The 20,553-nt window shown below is 34.2% G+C and overlaps 1 protein-coding gene across 7 annotated transcripts in view; it reads right to left on the bottom strand.

Moving 5' to 3' along the window:
* Window positions 1-20,553, bottom strand: part of LOC138841502 (cadherin-10) — a 168,353-nt gene that overhangs the window by 31,840 nt on the left and 115,960 nt on the right. For all 7 annotated transcript variants that reach the window (XM_070042231.1, XM_070042230.1, XM_070042227.1 and 4 more), the window contains exons 5-7: window positions 19,982-20,149; window positions 2,957-3,144; window positions 679-932 (exon numbers count right to left, since the gene is read on the bottom strand). In XM_070042231.1, coding sequence (XP_069898332.1) covers window positions 679-932; window positions 2,957-3,144; window positions 19,982-20,149 — 610 coding nt within the window. The remainder of the gene's footprint in view (window positions 1-678; window positions 933-2,956; window positions 3,145-19,981; window positions 20,150-20,553) is intronic.

Genomic DNA, 20,553 nt, shown 5'->3' on the forward strand with positions numbered 1-20,553 from the left:
TATTATATATCATTTTGATACCTAATATAGGGTTTATCAAAGACAGGATAACATTGAGTAATTCTTGTTTTTATGTGTCTATGAGAGTATTTTTTATATCATCATAGAAATATAATAAAATGCTGGAGTAATTTTTATCTTCCTGGAATATTCTGATAATTTTTGCAATAGCTAAAAATAAATCAACAACCAAACAATACAAAGACTAAAACAAAAATCAACTTTCTGTGATGGTTAGAACATAAATGGAAGATCTAAAATCATAAAGAAAGTTGGTTATTGCATTGGAATTGTGTCCTGTTTCAGTGGTATAAATTTCTCTGAACTTCAAATATTTAATAACACAGGCACAGATACAGAGATTTGATTGTACTTTAAAGGCACAGCTAACCGAGTGTCCTTGCACTCTACTAGTGAGAGTAGCAAACACTTCAGAGAGGCAAGTAGATGACACAAACTAGGTTTCAGCCCAAAGGACGCAAGAACAAGTATTGTATGTGTCTTGTACATTCCTGCATCAAAAGATTCAGAAAAATTTTACCTTAAGCGTTAGCGTCACCAAATTTATATAAAACTTATGGAGAAACTCATATCCTTTGCTGGATTAAAAAATCAAACAAAATGTCCTAATTTATGTACTATTTAAGATGTACATTTATGTACATGTGAATATCTTACCTAATGGGGCTGGAAGTAGAGTCTGGGTCCCGTGCCATTACAGTACCAATGATTGTGCCCACGTCGATATCTTCATGAACCTCAAACAAATAGGATGATCTACTGAAAACAGGAGGTTCATCCACGTCTTCTATTGAGATTTTCACAATTGTAGTGTCCTTGAATGGTCCAAGGTAATAAAAACGTGGATCCACATGGGTGTTTTCTGCTTCAATCTTCAGAGTGTAAAGTCGACGACTTTCGTAGTCCAGCGGCTGTATAAAGACATAAGTCATCTAATTAGACTGAGAGGAATTGGATAATGAACTCCATTCCTATTACAACTAATGTTTAATAAATAAATGTTTAATATTTGCATGTTAATCTGAATTGTATATTGTAATTTTTTGTATTCACTATGAAGATCTTAGAAATAAAGGGCTATGGGATTTTCTTGGAAAAATTTGGGATGCTAGTATAACTTGTAAGGTGGACTACTTACAAAAATAGGCTGGTAGGTGATGTATTTGTGTTTGTGTACATTTACCTTAAGGTATTACATATGAGTAAATTTTCCTAAGCCAAAGTCTAATCATTTCTTTCAGTCTTCAATATTAATAATATGTTATGATAGTGCCATTCAATGTACTGATCTGAATACGCACATTTTAGAAATTTTGAAGACTAATATAAAATTTTCAACAGTTATAAAAAACATTTAAAATAAGAAAGTCTCATGCAATGAGAAAAATGATTTGGGAATTTGGGAAAGGAGACATCGTTGATAAAATTTAATTGTCACTATTTTGTGATCAAGTCCCTCTCCCTCCATTCAGTACAAAAGTTATGTTTATTAACATTGTTATTTCAGATTCCTCAATCATCTCTTTTTTATTCTGAGAACACAATATACTATTTGTAGTGCAACTACATTTTATTTATTTATTTTTTGGGGGTCCGGTCGTGGGGCCTGAACTCTGGGCCTGAGTGCTGTCCCTCAGCTCTTCAGCACAAGGCTAGTGCTCTACCACTTGAGCCACAGCGCCACTTCCGGCTTTTTTCTTTTTGCTTATGTGGTGCTGAGGAATCAAACCCAGGGCCTCAGGCATGCAAGGCAAGCGCGCTACCACTGAGCCAACTTCCCAGCCCCTTCATTTTAATGAAATTGCTGCTTTGCACTTTGTTGGTGACTTGCTCTTAAAGAACACTATACCTTATACCTTACACTGTGACACCACACTCCAGACAGTGATCCTGTTCTGTTTGATGAGTGTGTGTGTGTGTGTGTGTGTGTGTGTGTGTGTGTGAGAGAGAGAGAGAGAGAGAGAGAGAGAGAGAGAGAGAGAGAGAGAGAGAGAGAGAAAGCAGAGACAGAGAGAAACAGAGACAGAGATAGACAGAGACTGAGACAAAGAGAAAGACAGAAAGAGACAGAGAGACAGACAGAGACAGGAGTATTGGGGCTTGAAATCAGGAGACTCTCATGATTTCACTTGTTTCTTTTGTTCAAGATTAGATCTCTACCACTTATTCATTTCTGGATTCTTGCTGGTTAACTGGCAACAAAAGTCCCAGAGATTTTTCTGCCTGGGTAGGCTTTGTACAGCCATGCTTAGATGTCAGCTTCCTGAGTAGTTAGGATTACAGGCCTGAGACACCAGCATCTGGTGAGTGGGACTGTTAAACCAGTGCCTCAGTGAGTACGTTCTGCTAGGCATTGCATTAGGATCTAATTTTAATGTGTCTTTTTTTTCTCCTACCGATGGCACTGACTCTACAATATAAATTGGTTACCTTTAAATTTTATCACTGAACATATGCTAGCAGAAAATTTTAATTTATAGAAGCAGAAGGGAAAATGTGAACAATTAAATTAGTTTCCAGTTCATCCTGTCTCCTATCATTAGCAACTCTAATTATTGCCTCATACACCTGGCTGGTGTGCTATTTTTTATTCCTCCAACTGTGAAGATCTAGTGCCATTATTAGATATCAACAATTGTTTTCAAGAAACCAATGCTATCTTAGTGGGTTTCTATGAATATGCCACAAAATATAATTAAACACATATTAACTTCCTTCTTATTTTTTTAATCTCAGGTTTCATGTTTCAATCAACACAATCATAGAATCAAATGCTTGCATTTGGTTTCCTATCCTTTTTACATGTGCACAATATAAATGACATTTGAACATGGTTGTGATGTTCCTTTCAATGAATAATGTGTGAGTGAACCATTCATAATGAAATCTCTACTCTGGAAACACACAGATGCTTATTTATTCAGCAGCTATGCACCTTTTTTACAGTTATAATGCCTTCCTGCGTTTCCTTCTCAGTTACAATGTCAAACATATCCGTCCCATCACCATCAATAATCCGGTATTCTACTTCAGCATTTTTTCCAATGTCAGCATCCGTGGCTTTCACACTTCCAACAGCTGTGCCAACAGGGGAGGACTCAAGCACTCGGAGATGGATTGTGTCTGTGAAGTATGAAGGAAATAATCAAGATGAATCAAGTTATCAAGAGAATATTCAAATTACAATACATCTAAGAGAATACTGTGAATCTTCAACTTTATATTACATGTTGATTATATATTGAATCAGCCTTTTATGAATAATTTGAAAGTCTGAGGGAGAAATATGCAAAATTGAGGACTCTGCATAGTAGAAAATGTAAGGATATCAGGAATTCTGGTTTGCATTATGAGCACTATCTTTTATCATTAGTATAGATAGGCTTTGCAGGTAGAGAATATGCCATTGTGTGGTTATACAATTACAACAAACCAAAGGTACATAGTGGATATTTCTATTGAGTATTTCTCTATATATTATACTTAGTTTTTTAGCACTCTTGCTTTATAGTTGCAGGAAATAACATTACTATATCTCAAAAGAAGAGCCTTAATGTGTAGGAACCCTTTTTCTGTTTGTGAAAACAAAACCAGTAGATAGTCTGTAGGAGAAATATAATGATGACCCTCACAATGTCAGAGTGAAAACACTAAACCTGACAAACTCGACTTCATTCTTTAGCAAGACAAGAATTTATCTAAGCCCTTGGTGTGCCTAGAAGTGCATTTGGTATGAAGAGTTTCTACCATTAATGAGATTTATATTTTAGCAGGTGGTCATAAAACTATAAATTTCTGACAGATTAATTGACTGGAAGCACACTTCTGGAAGTACCTTCTTGCACATAAACCTTAAGCAATTCTGCTTAACACATATAACAAAAGTCCAGACCTCTTATCCAGCAAGGATATTGCATATGTATATCTACTTGCATGAAAGATTTGTATCAAATCAGGCCCTGTAATGTTTCTGTCATGAGAATTTTCTACATTGTTCTATGAAATTCCCTATATCATTCTCCAGAATTTCCTATTTCCTTTCATGTTTTTTCCCCTCATGCCATTTTACTCACATAATGTTTTCCTTGATTATCTTCTTATACTTTCAATACAGTATACCAAATAAGAAAAAAAAATGGCATTGCTGTGTGCTGAGTATTTCAGGGACTATGCTTTATAAAAGAGAAACACATCAGAAGAAATTGGCCCCTGGACCCTGGAATGTGTAGGACAACACATTTCTATTGTTTAAGTCCCTCTATCGATGACACTTTAGGCGGAATCCCTAAGAAACTTATCTAGGCAGGTAGATTAGCTTAATTTTGAAAGTAATTTTTAAACACATAGTTGTTTTATGGGCTAAGCTAGTAGGAATAACTTATCAGCTTTATACAAATGCAAATGCATCACCTCTGGTATTTTATTTTTTGTTGGCATTTTCAAATTGGGATTGGCCAAATTCAGTGCTGTTGAAACAGCTTGAAGGCTGCAGTCTTGATTTGCAGGTGTGGGAAGATAAACCACAGTGATGGTACAATCTTTTGCCTGGAATTACAGCAGTATCCCCACTACAGAACTCTGTTTACCAGGTGTCCAGTTCAACATGGAGAGTCATGGTTGAGGAGTTGAAATAAGGGCCTATTGTTGCATATGAAACTTTGTCAAGTTGGGCAGAGTGGTCTGAACTTTGCTGAAGCTCCAAACATCTTTCAAAAGTACAGATTTATATTTTTCATACAAGCTGGATATGTGGCTCTTTTATATAATGTTATAATTGTGAAATATATGACATCGCTTGCTAGATTACTGTAGCTTTGACAGTTTTCTAATGTCTATAGAACTTTCATTCCTCTCACAAGCAGCGTATTTTTAAGTAAACTCCTCTACTTTACCAGAATAGTGTAGCTGCCCGCTGTTCTAAGTGGCACATCGGTTTTATAGGCAGCGAAACAACAAATCTGTATATACTGGCAAATGGGTATATATTGTTATATTTTTATGTATTTGTTGGATGAGGTAATGAACTTAGGATCTTGAGCATACTAGATAAGCATTCAAAAACTAAACTACATCCCCAACCTGAAGATGTAATTAGAATATGCAGTTAATATTTTACTGTTGAGAAATTCTACTATTATCGTCTAATTCTAGAAACTTGCTTAACATCATGACTCTTTATAATATATATGTTGTAATGAAATATCAATTTGTACCCAATTAAATATTTTCATCAATTTCAGTGTATTATTGGCTTATCATTTATCTACCAATGCTAAGCCTTGCCAAATATACCTACTGCTAGTTTGCTTTTGATTTACATGAGTATGATAATACACTAATAATTTTAGCACAATGGTTTAATACCTCAGATGATGATAAAAGCTTTATTAATTTTGTTGGTTTGATGAAAGTTTTAAAGTATAATAAATCTAATTTAAAAATAAAACAATAGATAAATTTAAACTTTATCACTGTGAAATTTTGCCAATCACCCACTATTATTTTCTTTTTAATTTTTGAAGCTTTCCAGACCATCTGATCTTGTATAGCATTGTGTTTTATAATAGTTTAAGCAAGCTGATACAATGAATTTTCTATCAATTATAAGGGTTGGTGTCAGTAGCCTTCAAAAAACAACCCAAAAAGTCAGTAGATCACTTCCTATCACATTTGATTTGATCTCTGCCTGTATTTTTGTATGCTTTTCTTTACCAAACTCCAACATCCCACTGCCGAAGGCAATTTTCAGCTCTTGTGTTAACTACTGTTTTCTGACGCTCTCTGTCTTTGCTTTGTATTCTTTCCCCATGGACTACCTCTATCTTGGGGTCCTGATGACTCTTTCATTTAGCTGCTTGCTCAGCTGTGACCTTTTAGAAGCTCTCACCAGTAACCTAAAGAAAATGAAGTGATCACAGCACTCTCAGACATTTCTTGTCACTTGCCACTGCTAGGCACTTTATTATCTATTTATTAATTTGTGTGTATCAAGAGAATCTAAAACTGAAAAACAGAATTTTTGTATTTTGTCAGCACTATATGCCCACTGAGTTCCTCAGTGCTTTGGAAACTTGTATATGATTATTTGTAGAATGAATGCATTTTCTTTTTTTAATAAGTTTTTTTATTGTGAACATACTGTACAGAGTGGTTACACTTACATGAGCAAGGTAATGAGTATATTTCTTATCATTATCTTGCCGCTGGGTAGACGATTGCTAACTAGTCTGCCAATCATTTACTTTGACAAATACACAATTCCTTAGTTTCAATCTACATTCAAGACACATGACTAACTGAAAACATTACTTCTATCAGCAGTTGCTTATCACTTTAAAACTTTTCAAATGTACCCATTCTACAGAAGGTACAGAAGCTAGCTCTTTATAATTTACTTTCTGTCTGTCATTCTCTTTAATTTTTGGTCTGTCTTAGGGCTTGAACTCTGGGCTTTGTCTTAGGGCTTGAACTCTGGGCTTGGGCACTCTCCCTGTGCTCTTCAGCTCAAAAATAGTGTTCTACAACTTGAGCCACAGTCCTGCTTCCTGTTTTCTGGTGCTTAATTGGAGATAAGAGTCCCACAGACTTTCTTCAGGCTGGTTTTCACCCACAATCCTCGGATCTCAGCCTGCTGAGTAGCTAGGATTGGAGGTGTGAGCCATCAGTGTCTGGCCTATCTCTTTAATACAATCCAGTGACAATTGTCCCCTTTATGTTTTTCCATAACTTTCTTACTTAAGTACATGTTTTCTTCTTGTAAAAGATTTTCTGCACTACTTTCCAGGCCAGTATTTCTTCTTCCATTCAACCTATACATATATTGTTATTCCTCTGCTACTATTCTAGTAGGTTTACCAAATGAATTTATTTTTAAAATTAAATTATAAAATCAATACATCAATAAATTGATTGATGATACTGTGGCAAATATGATCTTTCTAAAACATAAAAAAATATATCACTTGAATGATCTTAATGATAATGATATTTGTTTAGCTAAGTTTGATTTGTAAACTCTTACCAATCTTATATCTGCTAAAATTTCCAGTTTCATAATAATGTCCTTTCTAGATATTCTAGTCACGGTAATTTTTTCAATGCATGATCAGTTAACTAGATCAAAAAACTGCAAGTCATACAATCCTTTAAAAAGGCAAATAACAAGGATGATTTAATTGAGATGGATATAAATTTTATAGATGCTATTTGCATAATTCAGATTCTTGCTAGGTAGGCATGAAGCATCCATTCAATCTAATCAAGAAATAATAAAATTGGCCTTTGAATAAATAGTAATAAACCAGTAGATAATTGAACTCTTTGACCAGGTTAAAATTAACTTAAAGGTTAATTCAGAAGCAATAACTACAAATATTTATATTGTCCAATATTTTTCAAAATCAAAATTAAATTTCTTTGGAGTTCAAAAAACAGATAGCAAATTTAAGGACCAAATATACACAAACAGTAGAACATAAACTGAAGAACAAATTAATGAATATGTAGCCAAAGAAATAATACTATCAAGGAAATACCATTTATAATTATCTATACTTATACAAAGAAATACAAGTTGAGTCACTAAGCTACACATTAAACTTAGGAAACAGACATAATATCAAATATCCAAAGAAATGTGTATATCTACAAATAAACATACATATACACATATATTCATACATACATATACATATGAATATATACATGCATGTATTCATACATATATTGCTCATAGAAAGGGCAAAGAAGTTGAAAGATCTCATTGTAAAACAAAAGAGAGGGAATGTGACTTCAATAATATCAATAGTGTGAATATTAAAAAAATGATGTAAAGACTTAAATGTCAAAATAATCCAATTTTTAGCTGAAGTAGTTGCTATCTAAAAATCAGTAAAAATAAATCATACTCAACTAAGAAAGAAGTAAAACATTATTTTCAATGATCTACCATCTCAATGCAAATGTTCTTTTTTTTCTTTTTCTTTTTTTGTTTTACTTTTTTTTATTGTGAAAATGCCATACAGAGGGGTTACAATTACATGGGCAAGATAACAAGTACATTTCTTATCAAGCAAAGGAGGAGGCAACAATGTTCTTAAATCTCAATGCTCATTTATAGCACAGAATTTTCAGGGTGTGTGTGTGTGTGTGTGTGTGTGTGTGTGTGTGTGTGTGTGTGTGTGTGTGTGTGTGTGTGTGTGTGTGTGCGTGCATGTGTGTGCACATGTGTTTCTCTAACAGAAAATGAAGACTGTTTCCCAAATCATTACATAAAATCAATGTAAATTTGAGAAGAGAATGTCCCATACTGATCAGGATAGGTCAAAATTATCTTTCGTAATTATACTCATGAAAAACCTCCCCCTTTCCTTCTTTCTTGTTTTATAATGACTCCAACACTTGGTATTATAAAACCAGCACTAGAGGATCATAGCATTCTGGTGATCTTCATTGTATCCATGTAAGGAAGAATACACAGTAAGCTCCAAGTCTGAATGAATGTGCAGGTCACCTCTTGGACCATGGTCAGGTCAGCAGCATTGCTAAGAGTGTTGTTTCTCTTGAACTTACATAGGCATGGGACTTAACACTGAACACTTTCCCAAATGGATTCTGACTATAGAACACAAAACCACAGTGTGGGTCTAGCTCAACCATGAGGAAGCATTCACTTCTCTCATAGCTTTTATCTAGCCCATTCAGTTCATGGGGTTGGAAGCCAGAATTTGAATAGAGTAAGCAGGGGCCTGCCCTAGTCAATTGAAGGAGACATTCATTCTGATGTGTCTTTTCGGAGTCTTCTGTGAGAGTGGGGGCCTCCTTACCTGTTTTGTCCATAAAGTACTTCATTTGCTACAGCTCCTTCTAGATCCAGAGGAATGACAATCATGTTGGCCTTTTTTTATATTGCCTGTGTAATACATTTAAACTGTCATTTTACCACTTGAGTCTATAGAATTATGACCAGGTAACAAAGCCTGTGCCATGTTTTTTCATGTGTTTGGTGTTCTATGCTAGTGTTACATATTCCATTTATGCTATCATATGTACAGAACAAAATCAAAATGGATTCATTACTAAGGAAGATTTTAGCAAATACTGTTTCATTTCCTTCTTGAAGTTAGGAAATGTCTAAATGAAGTTTTAGCTAGATCTTGAGGCAGCAGTATAGCAGCAGGCTCTAAACAGTGGAAACTCTGCTTTTGAGATGAAAACCTGGTCAGTTAATATGGGATAGTGAATCAGAAGTCTTGCTGAAGGTAAGTTCCAAGAAAGCGACTACCAGTGACAGAGATCTAAGGGACAGTACACATTATTATCAGTATGAATCAAAAAAAGTTATTTTATTCATTGTCTCATAGTCTGATAATTTACTTTAAATATATATGCAAACAATTTATGTATTATTTAGTATATATTATTTATAAAATAAGGGCTTATAGATATTATTTAAGGGGTACTATTTAATCTATCAATGGAACATATATGAGATTATATATGCTGAGGTTGAATATTAACGTTAGTGGTAAACAGCAATGTGAGTAAGGACATACTATAGCAATGACATATGACAGCAAATCTAAGTATCAAAAACATGTGAATGGCCAGGTATTGGTCGCTCACTCCGGTAATCCTCGCTATTCAGGAGGATGAGAACTGATGATTGTAATTCAAAGCCATAAGGTTCTAATTAAACATCAAACATCAAAAAGCCTTGTGTATAAAAGCTCAAAGACAGAGCCCAGGCCCCAAGTTCAAGTCCCAGTATTAGTAACAAACAAACAAATAAACATGTAAACAAATATATCGGTATTTAAAAATAACACACAGCAGTAAAATGTGAGCATACGGAAATATTAGTGAAGCTCAGGTACATAATATTAAGTGGAAAAGCAAGTTCAATTATTTTTTAAAGCTTAGATATTTTATATATAGCATGATACTACATAAACTTTAAACAGTAAGAAATTTTCAGTGGCATTTTGTATAGGGATATATAATTTTATATATAGATACATATACAGACACATTCTTGTATCATTCTGCAACTGATTATCTTGCATACATGTAAGTATGTATGAGTACAAATGTGTGTGTGTGTGTGTGTGTGTGTGTGTGTGTGTGTGTGTAAGTATGTTTAAGGGGTGAAATTGATAAAAACTCCTGAATAGAGTATAACTTTAAAAAGTAACTATATATATATATATATATGTGCATGTTTGATATAGACCTGAATATAATAACAATATTAAAAACAAATTCCTTGACGTTAAAAGGTAATGCAAGATTCAGAAGCTTGTGGCTCACACTATTCAAAAGGTTGAGATCTGAAGATCTCAGTTTAAAGCCAACCCAAACAAGAAAGTTCTTTAGACTCTTATGTCCAATGTACCATCACAAAGCCAGAAACTAAGCTGTAACTAGAGTTGTAGTCTTGAGCAAAGAATCTAAAAGATAATGCCTAGGCCTTGAGTTCAAGCCCTAGTACTGTCACAAGTAAACAAACCAACAAACAAAGCAATGGGAAGATTAAACAGAAGGGATTATCATGGGATCCAGGATAATCTTAACTATCCAAAAATATAAGAATGTTTGAAGAAAATTGACAGGAAAAATGCCTGGGATGGCAGTGTTCCTGAGTTAAATAATTGACAGTATGTTAGAAAAGTAATAGCAGGGCTATAGAACTGAAATTTTGTATCTGCCAAACCTAAGTTGCTTCACAACTGCCCACTAATAAATGCTGAGAAGTTGTGCATACAACATATTAAGATATCTCATAAATACTAGAAATATGTTTGGTAGAAAACTTAGTCCCAGAGGAGGTTAAAAGACTTAAGAGTTTAAAGTTGTATCGAACTGGAGCTATTCATGAGAAAAAAAAATAAAAGAGGCCGGGTTCATTTGTTCCTTTAATATTTAGCGAAAATTATAAATGCTTTAAAAAGAACAAGAAAGATAAAATCTCTTGTGTCTCTATCTTGGGGTTCATTTTGCTCAGCATCATGTTATCTGGTCATATGTACATAGCATTTGATCTCTTGTGCTTGTCCTAGACATATCCTAGTTATTGCAGATAAGGGAAACCATGGGACCTATGTTTCTTTGAGTCTGGCTTACTTCACTTAATATAATTCTTCCTCATGGTACAACCCCTTTTCTCACAGTATTTGATTCTGGTGTCCTTCATCTTCTATACACATTTTTATAATTTGGGGAACACAAGGGAAATAAAAAATGCTGAAATATGGATACAGGATAACCCATTGTAATATTGAGATGTACATCAATATGTTGAAAACGAACTTTACAACTTGGCAGGGTTGGGAGGGAGAAGGTAGGGAGGTGGGGAGGAAAGGGATGGTAGGGGAAAAACAAAGGAGGGTGTAACAATGCTCGGCAAGAAATAGACTCATTATCTTGCTCATGTAACTTAACCCCTCTGTAGAGTATCTTTACAATAAAAATATATATTTAAAATAAAAATAAAAAGAATTGTGATATATACATATATTTAATATCTACATATGTATATATAAAACATACATTCCACATTAAAATATTTAGGGAAATTTATTTTCAAATGTTCATTTTTACTTAACTAGAACAAAACAAGCCAAGGAAATACAAATATTGAATATTTTGCCCATATGCAGAATCTATATATAAAAAGTAAATAAAATCTTTATATCAAAACTATACAATGGAAGTATTTTGGGAGGTACTTCCCAGAGAAGAGAAGTGAAAAGAAGTTGATAGGAAGTTCATTAATCGGTATGCTACAAATGGGAATGAAATTAGTATCATGAAACACATTTAAGAACAGTTTTAAAAGGAGGAAAAAGAGGGAATTTAGCGTAATGAAGGGAGTAAACTTCATCAATGTGTATTATGTGCATGTATCTAAAAGTGAAATATCTTATACATTTCATTACATTTAATTTATTTTAATAAAACATTTTCTTATTGTATTAAAATGACTGTATATTATATATATACATATAAATAACATAGCAAAAATGAGAGAGAGAGACAGGGATTACTGAAGAAAAATACTTTTTGGTCCATTTGACCATCTCATTGATTTAGCTTTGAATACTATCTCTCAGAATGTGTTCTATGTTTTTATTTCTAGCTTGAACTTCTTTGAAGTTGACTGAACTACATGCTTAGAATATTTATTGTGAGAATCTGTCCAGTTTTACCTTGTCACTAGAGCTGCGGTTGAATATCGGAAGCTCATTTCATTTAGCATCTTGATTAGTGCAGATATCATATTCATTGTAAACGATATATTTCATGTTAATTAGAGTTAGTTGCATTCATGTTGATTTTCAGTAGCTTCTAAGAGCTAAACAAAAATTAATATGCTTCACTAGTTTCTATTATGAACCTAAAATTGTGCAAAGCTTTGATAAAAATCATATTATTACCTATTTGTTCATCTGCCAAGTAGCTATTGGATGGTAATTTGTACATTATTGTGTTTACATAAATAAATATTTACATTTATATACATATATGTATGTCTTTTTCTTAAACATTAAAAATATGTGTAAGATAGTTTGCAATGTTCTATAAATCATGAAGATTTTATTTCATAAAATAATCCTAGCTTTTTGGGGTGAGGGGCCGGTCGTGGGGCTTGAACTCTGAGCTTGGGAGCTGTCCCTCAGCTCTTCAGCTCAAGGCAAGCACCCTACTGCTTGAGCCACAGCACCACTTCCGATTTTTTAGTGGTTTATTGGAGATAAGAGTCTCATAGACTTTCCTGCCCAGGCTGGCTTTGAACCGTGATGCTCAGATCTCAGCCTCCTGAGCTACTAGGATTACAGGCGTGAGCCACTGGTGCCCGCCTAATCATAGTATTTTTATAAGTATACATGCTATGCATATACATCACAATTGTTTATATACTATAACGAATTTAGTATTAATTCACTGGAAACATTTTTATTCGTTATACTCTGTACATGCCTATCCATAAATAAATGTTAATTCTTTCTTTAGAATTAAATTTATGCTCAGAGTTATTTTAGGACAAGATATATTAAACCTTTTCTCCAATATTAAAAGTATATTTCTATATTTTGTGTATTGAAGTAATCCACTCATATTTTGCTATGTTTTTTCTAGTCTTGTATGTTGAATATGAATATAGAAGTTTGTCAAGTAAATCAAAATTGCTTTCAGGATCAGCCTTTCTCCCTCTATGAATGTCTACTTGTTTCTAGGAAGCAGAAGAGAACTGTACAAAAGGTAAAGATCTCTCTGCACATGTTCCCAATGACAAAGAAGAGCCTACCATTCATCTCTGATTTCATTTGTTTTTAAAGACATATATTTGCGTGCTCCATATGTATGTATATATTCTCAAATATACATATATATACATACATAATATATGTATATATATTAATCCCAGAGATGATGGACCCATAATTATGTGCTATGCCTTCCTATCAATTCAAATTTATTGTTGCTTAAAATTCAGTGTCAGCCTGAATCATCTGCTTCTCTTTTAATATTTAGAATGGATAAATATTTATTCCTAGTGAGCATGTTCTTCCTTTGGTTAGCCACTTAAACATCCAAGATCATTGTAATGAGAAAGGCAATTATAATTTCTATATCGTATATGGGAAAGCTCTATTAACTAAAAGTCTCAAAGAAACATCACAGGGTTTTTGGAAAGTAAGCAACATATCTAGGTTACTTACTTAAGTACACTTTGAACTGATAATAAGAAACTCACAAATGCCCTGAGTTGTGATTATTAAAGAGTTCAAATAAGTTTAACATACTGTGAGTTTTCAGTATGTAGGACTAAGATTCCAGGCCACTTGCTCTACTATGATTTGATCAATAGGCTCTTTTGCATTAGAATATTAAAAACACTGCAAAATTATACTGCAAAAAATAATTGACAGCTCAAAGTATGTAAGAGTCACTGCAGGACTATGATGGGGTGAGGTGTGTTTGTTTGTTTGTTTGTTTTTATAGATCAACAGAAAAACGATGCCAGCATTCAACTGGGAGTAGAACAAGGGTACAATTGCTTTTCTCCAGGTTTTGAGCTGAGAAACAAATAGCTACTGTTTTGTTTTGTAGATAAAAACCTGGAGGTTCAAAGAGCTGATTTTTCTTTATCTTCTATTCCCTGCCCTCGCTGCTATCCACATTTACATAAAAACTCTCTACTTTTCCAGAGTTAAAATTAAAAAGCTCCACATATATGAATCAACAAAATAATTTAACATTAGTTTATTTTTTTATTGGCTTTGTGTGTAATCTTACGGTAACATCTCTGCACTGCACAACAATCTCAATACTTGCTTTAAGAAAAATGACACAATTATGCACGTTTATAAACTGTTCCATTGTATAATGCTCAAAAGATGTTTTTTAATGAGCTTAACAGGAAGAAATTAAAAACAAGATAAAGCTCCTCGGAGGCAAGAGCAGAGTAGTTAAGGAAATTATGCAATGCTAAATGAGCATTTAGGAGAAAACAGAGGAGAGCTCAAAGTCACACTAGAGACTGACAAACTTAAGAAGGCTTCAGAATTGAAGATGCTTCCCAGAAAAAAGGCAGAAACCTAACTTTGGGAGCAGGGGAGGCATGATCAGGAACTTTGTTGTTGTACATTTAAGTGATTTAACTTTTTGGTTTATTTAAGTAATTTCACATTTCCTTTTGCTCAATTTAGGAGCAAAATGAAATACTGAGGGATATCTTAATTTCCTGTTAATGCTATTGAAGAAGCACCACAGCAACAGAGTTTACATCAGCTGATCCCCAGAGTCTGGGTTATCTACCTTAATAACATTTTTTTTTTTTTGGAAATCGGAGGCAAGTTAATTGGTATCAATAAATAACAGAATTGCAATGTGTATACACTCTAAATTAGTAATTTATAGAAAGTATTATATTTCACTATGAAGTCTCTTTACAATGTGTCTTACCTGAACAGTTAAATGTAATAATATCTCTTCAACAACAGTCTAATTTGTTCTAAACATAGTTGCATTGCAAAGATTCTGTATTTTTATATCTATACCCACCTAAGAGTACTGTCCACATTGCATTTGTTCTGGAACTTTCCACAATAGAGAGTGATTTGAATACCATTATGCAAAAAAAAAATGTCAAGTAGTTTAGCCTAAGGCAAGTTTCCACTGAAATAACTTGAACATTTCATGTAGATTTTTCCATGTGTAATTTCCATATACGTATAATATCTCTTAAAGAAGTATGTTATTTCATCAAACACAGAAAATGGTCCTTCACCAGGTTCTGTGATTCTTAACATTTTGTTACGATTGCATGTGTTAGTTTGAGTACTCCCTCAGTGATCTACATGAATTTCTACCCTTACTTTATCTTTTTTTATCTTTCATGACAGGATGTTGGGTAGACTAGAAGTTTCTCTTCAGGCATTCTCCCTAACCCCTTTTAGATCTTTAACCGCATTATAATCCCATGATCATTCCGAACCACATGAGCTACAGAGCCATGTCAGTCAGCAACACAACAATGAGTGCAGAAACCATAAAACGAACGAAAAGGGGCAACACTGGAGTCCCCAGAGAATCCTTGCTCACTCACTCCAGAAAGACATAAATACCCCCCTGCCCTTGTTGCAAAGTCTCCCCATCATTTCTTCAATTACCTCCTGCCTCAAAAATCTGAGAAATTGATTTTTCAACATCTCCTCCTACTCTTGTCTGTATCTCTTGTTCTTGACCAAGAACAATTCTCCATCACACTCAGTTGGTGTTCTGTGCTGTTTTCAGTTACATAATTGTAAAAGAGGAAAATAACCAGTTTAGGGGCAAAAACTGGGACCAAGATCTTAAATGTCTGTGTTCATTTAAATGTCACTGATACACCTCAGAGCTTCACATTTCACTAGTATTTAAGAGGAAGACACCTCACCACACTGCCTGCAGTTATCTCAATCCAAAATGTTCAAGCTGAATTAAAGTCTCTGGTTTTCCTCTTTGGACAACTTGTTCCAGAAGCAAGCATGAAAGTGGTGCCTTTTATTGATTCCTTTACCTTTTATCCTCTAAATCTTCTATTGACCTGGTTACTAAATCCCATGGATTACTCTTTTAAATATACAATAATCTCAAAGCTTTCCCTGCAGATTAATTCAGAGGCTCATCAACTCTCATCCTAACTATCCAAGAGTTTGCTTCCTCCCTACCAGCTACCAGAGTAATTAGTTCCCATAAAGAACCGTGTCTAATGATCTGAAATAATTATCTTAGATGATACATGCAATATTTCTGCTCTATTCAATCCTCTTCCTGATGCTAACAATGCCTACATTCCAATTCTTAGCTTTCATAATCCTTATATTGAACATTTAGGTCTAGCCATGCCAAATTTTATACTTTCCCTGAAAATCAACTGTCTTCATTGTATTCTCCCCACTAAAATGCTTTCCTCTCAGAGTACCTCGCTCTCCTGGCTGAAAAATACTGGTCTATTTCAGAAGGGGGTTTTAATAATTTTCCTTCCCTAAATCTCTTTATATCTGGAAATTTATTAGTTTATAGCTTTAGTTTAAAATGGAACTGGTTTTACTGAATAAATCTGCACTGCATATATATATATATATATGCAGTGCATATATATATATATATATATATATATATATTCAAGAGAGGAATAGGAGAATAGGGAGAGAAAGAGAGAAAAAGGAAGGAAAAGTAGAAATGAAAAGAGAGAGAAAAGAGAAAATATGGGTTTACACTATATCATAATAAAAACTATTTGTGAGTATATCTATTTTTTATTTCTTAAGAGTATTGAAATTCATTATTTTCTAACATAGATTCATAGCCCATGACATACAGTACGGCTTTCATCAAAAATGTTAAGGTTTTTGTCTTTTTTTTCAGTTCTTGAAATTCATCAATGGTTAGTAAATCAACAATTACTTAGTGAAATTCTCTGTAATTCATTGATACAATGTGAGAAAAACCTACACACACTTGAGGATATTATTATTATTATTGTGCATAGCAACAATCAATGCAAATGCAATCAATATAAATTGCAGTATAGTGCCTTTAAACAAGGGCTTTTATTTTGCTTTTGGATAATAGAAAGAGGGAACAAAAGAGAGATTTTTAATTTTATTTCCTCACTGCCAAACTGAAGCTTCTTCCTTGGGACACGCCTGACAGTTGAAAAGTGCTTGATAACTTTAAAATATGCACATGTGCCTGGGGCCTACATTACCTTGGAATCCCCCGAAGAGGAGAGGTTGACTCTATTTACAAAGTGAAAATCAGCTCTTATTAAATCAAATCTCTCTTGTACCAGGCAGGGATTATGGCACTCTCACAGCTCGCTGAGTGTACGTGCCTTCAATCCCTAAGTACATTACATAAAATTTCCTTGAAAGACCTTGTCTCATGAAAACATGTTCGTTCATCCGCTGAAGAGGTACAGGGATCCCAGGAAAGAGGTCAGTTATGTTTGGTCAAGGACTACAAAAGCGCCAACCAACACAAGGATGGTTTTCTACTTTTGTGTAAAAATGGGTAGGGATGTAACAAAAATCCAATGGACCTGGTCTGAAGTTGGTCATATAATGGATGCGTAAGTAGTATGCCACAGAATTAACTAAAGATGGAATGCTCCAAGTAAATGAAAGGATTCGGAAATCTGCTCTCTCTCTCTCTCTCTAGCTATAGTTTAGAAGCACAGAAGTTAGAATGACATTACCTAGGTCCTCACACTAGTTTTGAGATTCCAACTGCAGAATTATGAACACGTGACTTGAGTTTAAAAATGTCAGATTTTTAACTAATTCAAGAGATGAAAATTGCAATAGGAAACTCATGTCGATATTGTAAATATAAGTGAGCCTATATTTTGAAATGTTTAGTATATGTTTTAACAATGCTCATTTTTTTATAATGCTACTCTATTTTATCAAGATCAGAACCATTTCAATATAAACTGATGGGCTAAAGTAAGTAGTCAGCCGAAAATATTAAAAAAACACAAAAATAGATGCATGAGTAGGGGAAAATCACATATAAACATTGAGTGGTTCTAGAATTGTTTGCTATCACTTCTAATTTGGCTGCTTTTGTAGGTAGCCCTTAAAAATAACTTGTGGAGAATATACACTGATGGACTGACATGCTCAGAATAGGAGAGTCTTGTTAAGTTTATGTTCACTCCACAAGATCATCAATCACTTATTGAAATTAAAACTTCCCTGTAAGTGAGAAACCTTGAATCAACCAAACGGGGGGGTAGAAAACTTATTTGTGTTACTATTCTCAAGACTAAATGTAAAAAGTACAGAAAAGAGCACTGGTAAGTGTGGCTGAGAGAAAGTTTAAGCTTATATATATATGGCATGTATTTTTGTCTTACATCATATTTCTATTAAATAGAAATGTTTTGATCACATTAGGAGTCTGCCTGAGCCACCTTTTCTTATGCTTTTATATTTGGCAGAAATATTAATATGGTTGTTGATGACGATGATGAGACTATGAGGCTGATGATAATGATGATGATGTCTTTATACAGATTAATTTTCAGGCTTCAATAATTTACTGAATTAGGAAAGTACTCATGAATAGTAGAACACTCTAAACCTTGTATACCTAATAAAATGATATTAGAAATTAAAAACTTAGTTTCACAGATGCTAGATGATTATACTATCAAATAACATTCCAATTACCATGACTGAATGTTCCCGTGGTCAGATATGATTACATAGATTCATAATATAAGAGGCAATGTAGGAATTAAAAATCCATGAATTACATGCCCATCTATTATTTTAAAAATAATGAGATGAAATACAGCATGGTCTAAAAATCCTAGAAATCTATTATGTTATACAGCTGGATGTAGACATCAATTTCAACACATTTCTGCCATTTCTAGTGATTTGGTCTTAATTTGACAATATGGCCTTTAAACTTCATTTTTCATGTGTAAAATAGAGGTCACAACATTGATCTGAGAAAGTTATTGTGATGACATTGAGTGAGGCAGTAAGTAAACTGGTATAGTGGCCTATTAAAATGCTATTCATGAATTGAAATATTGTCTGTTTCCCTTTGTTATTGTTGTCAGCATGATTATGATTATAGCCATGATCAATGCATTGAATTTTGTGTAATATGAACCAGAGATGCTGATTATAAATTTTTAACTTAGTAAAAGGAGTTTACTGAATACATGAATAAATCAGCCATAATATTAAAAAATGAAAACATAGTAAAATAATTTTTTTCCTTTTTTATTGTAAAAATACCATACAGAGGAGTTACAATTACATGGGCAAGTAAAATAAATTTTCATTGAACATTATTATCTTTCAAATGTCTATTTTCCAATGAATTACTCCAGTGAATATCCATAATGAATATAGCAACACATTTTCAATGTGTGTAAATGTGCACAAGCACACACACGTGTGTGTGTGTGTGTTTGTGCACATATGTATGGTCCTGGGGTTTGAATTCAGGGCCAGCGTGCTGTCTTTGAACTTTTGTGGTCAAGGATAGTACTCTACCAGTTGAGCTATAGCTTGTGTGTGTGTGTGTCTGTGTGTGTGTGTGTGTGTGTGTGTGTGTGTGTGTGTGGTTAATTGAAGATAAGAGTCTCACAGACTTTCTTGGCTGGGCTGGCTTTCAACTGTGATCTTCAGTTCTCAAAGACCTGAGTAGCTAGGATTATAGAAGTAAGACTGTCTCTGTCTCTGTCTCATTCTCTCTTTCTCTCTCTCTTCCTCCCTCTCCCTCCCTCCCTCTGTCTCTGTCTCTGTCTCTCTCTCTCCCCCTTTCTCTCTGTTTCTTCATTTCTCTTGCACAGTTCTTCTTCCTTTTTCCCCGTCCCACCTTTTCACCTTGTCCTGCAGAACTCTGGCCCTGCAGAACTGCAGCGGGACGATCCCAGGTCACTTACTCTGGGGAAATCGCGGCGGGTTGTCGTTGACATCAGTCAGCGTGATGTTCACAGTGGTGGTTCCTGAGAGGCCCCCCATCTGGCCGCCCATGTCTTTGGCCTGGATGACCACTTGGTACTGCTCTCTGTTTTCTCGGTTCATGTTTGGTAATGCAGTCCTGATGATTCCTTTGAAGAGAATACAAGTGATTGTCTTATGCTCATTGAAGTATCAATTAGTTTCTGATTGAAGACAACATGTAATTTTTCGTTACCTTGTTTTTTTATTGTGAAAATACCGTACAGAGGAGTTACAATTACGTGGGCAAGGTAATGAGTGCATTTCTTATCAAGCATTGTTGTCTCCTCCTTTGTTTCCCCATCCCTTCCCATCTCTGCCCCTCCCCCCCCACTCCCGCCAAAGTTGTAAAGTTCATTAGTTCATTTTTGACATAACATCTTGTACATCTCATTGTTGCAATGGGTCTACCTGTATCCCTATTTAAACAATTTGTTTTTTCTCTTCCCCTCCACAAATTATATCAACATCAAATATAGTGAAAACAGCGTTATATCGTGGGGTAGTATAGTGA

Source organism: Dipodomys merriami, unplaced genomic scaffold (genome assembly GCF_024711535.1).
Source record: "Dipodomys merriami isolate MVZ:Mamm:240054 unplaced genomic scaffold, mDipMer1.0.p SCAF_32, whole genome shotgun sequence".
In the NCBI taxonomy this organism is placed as follows: Eukaryota; Metazoa; Chordata; class Mammalia; order Rodentia; family Heteromyidae; genus Dipodomys; species Dipodomys merriami.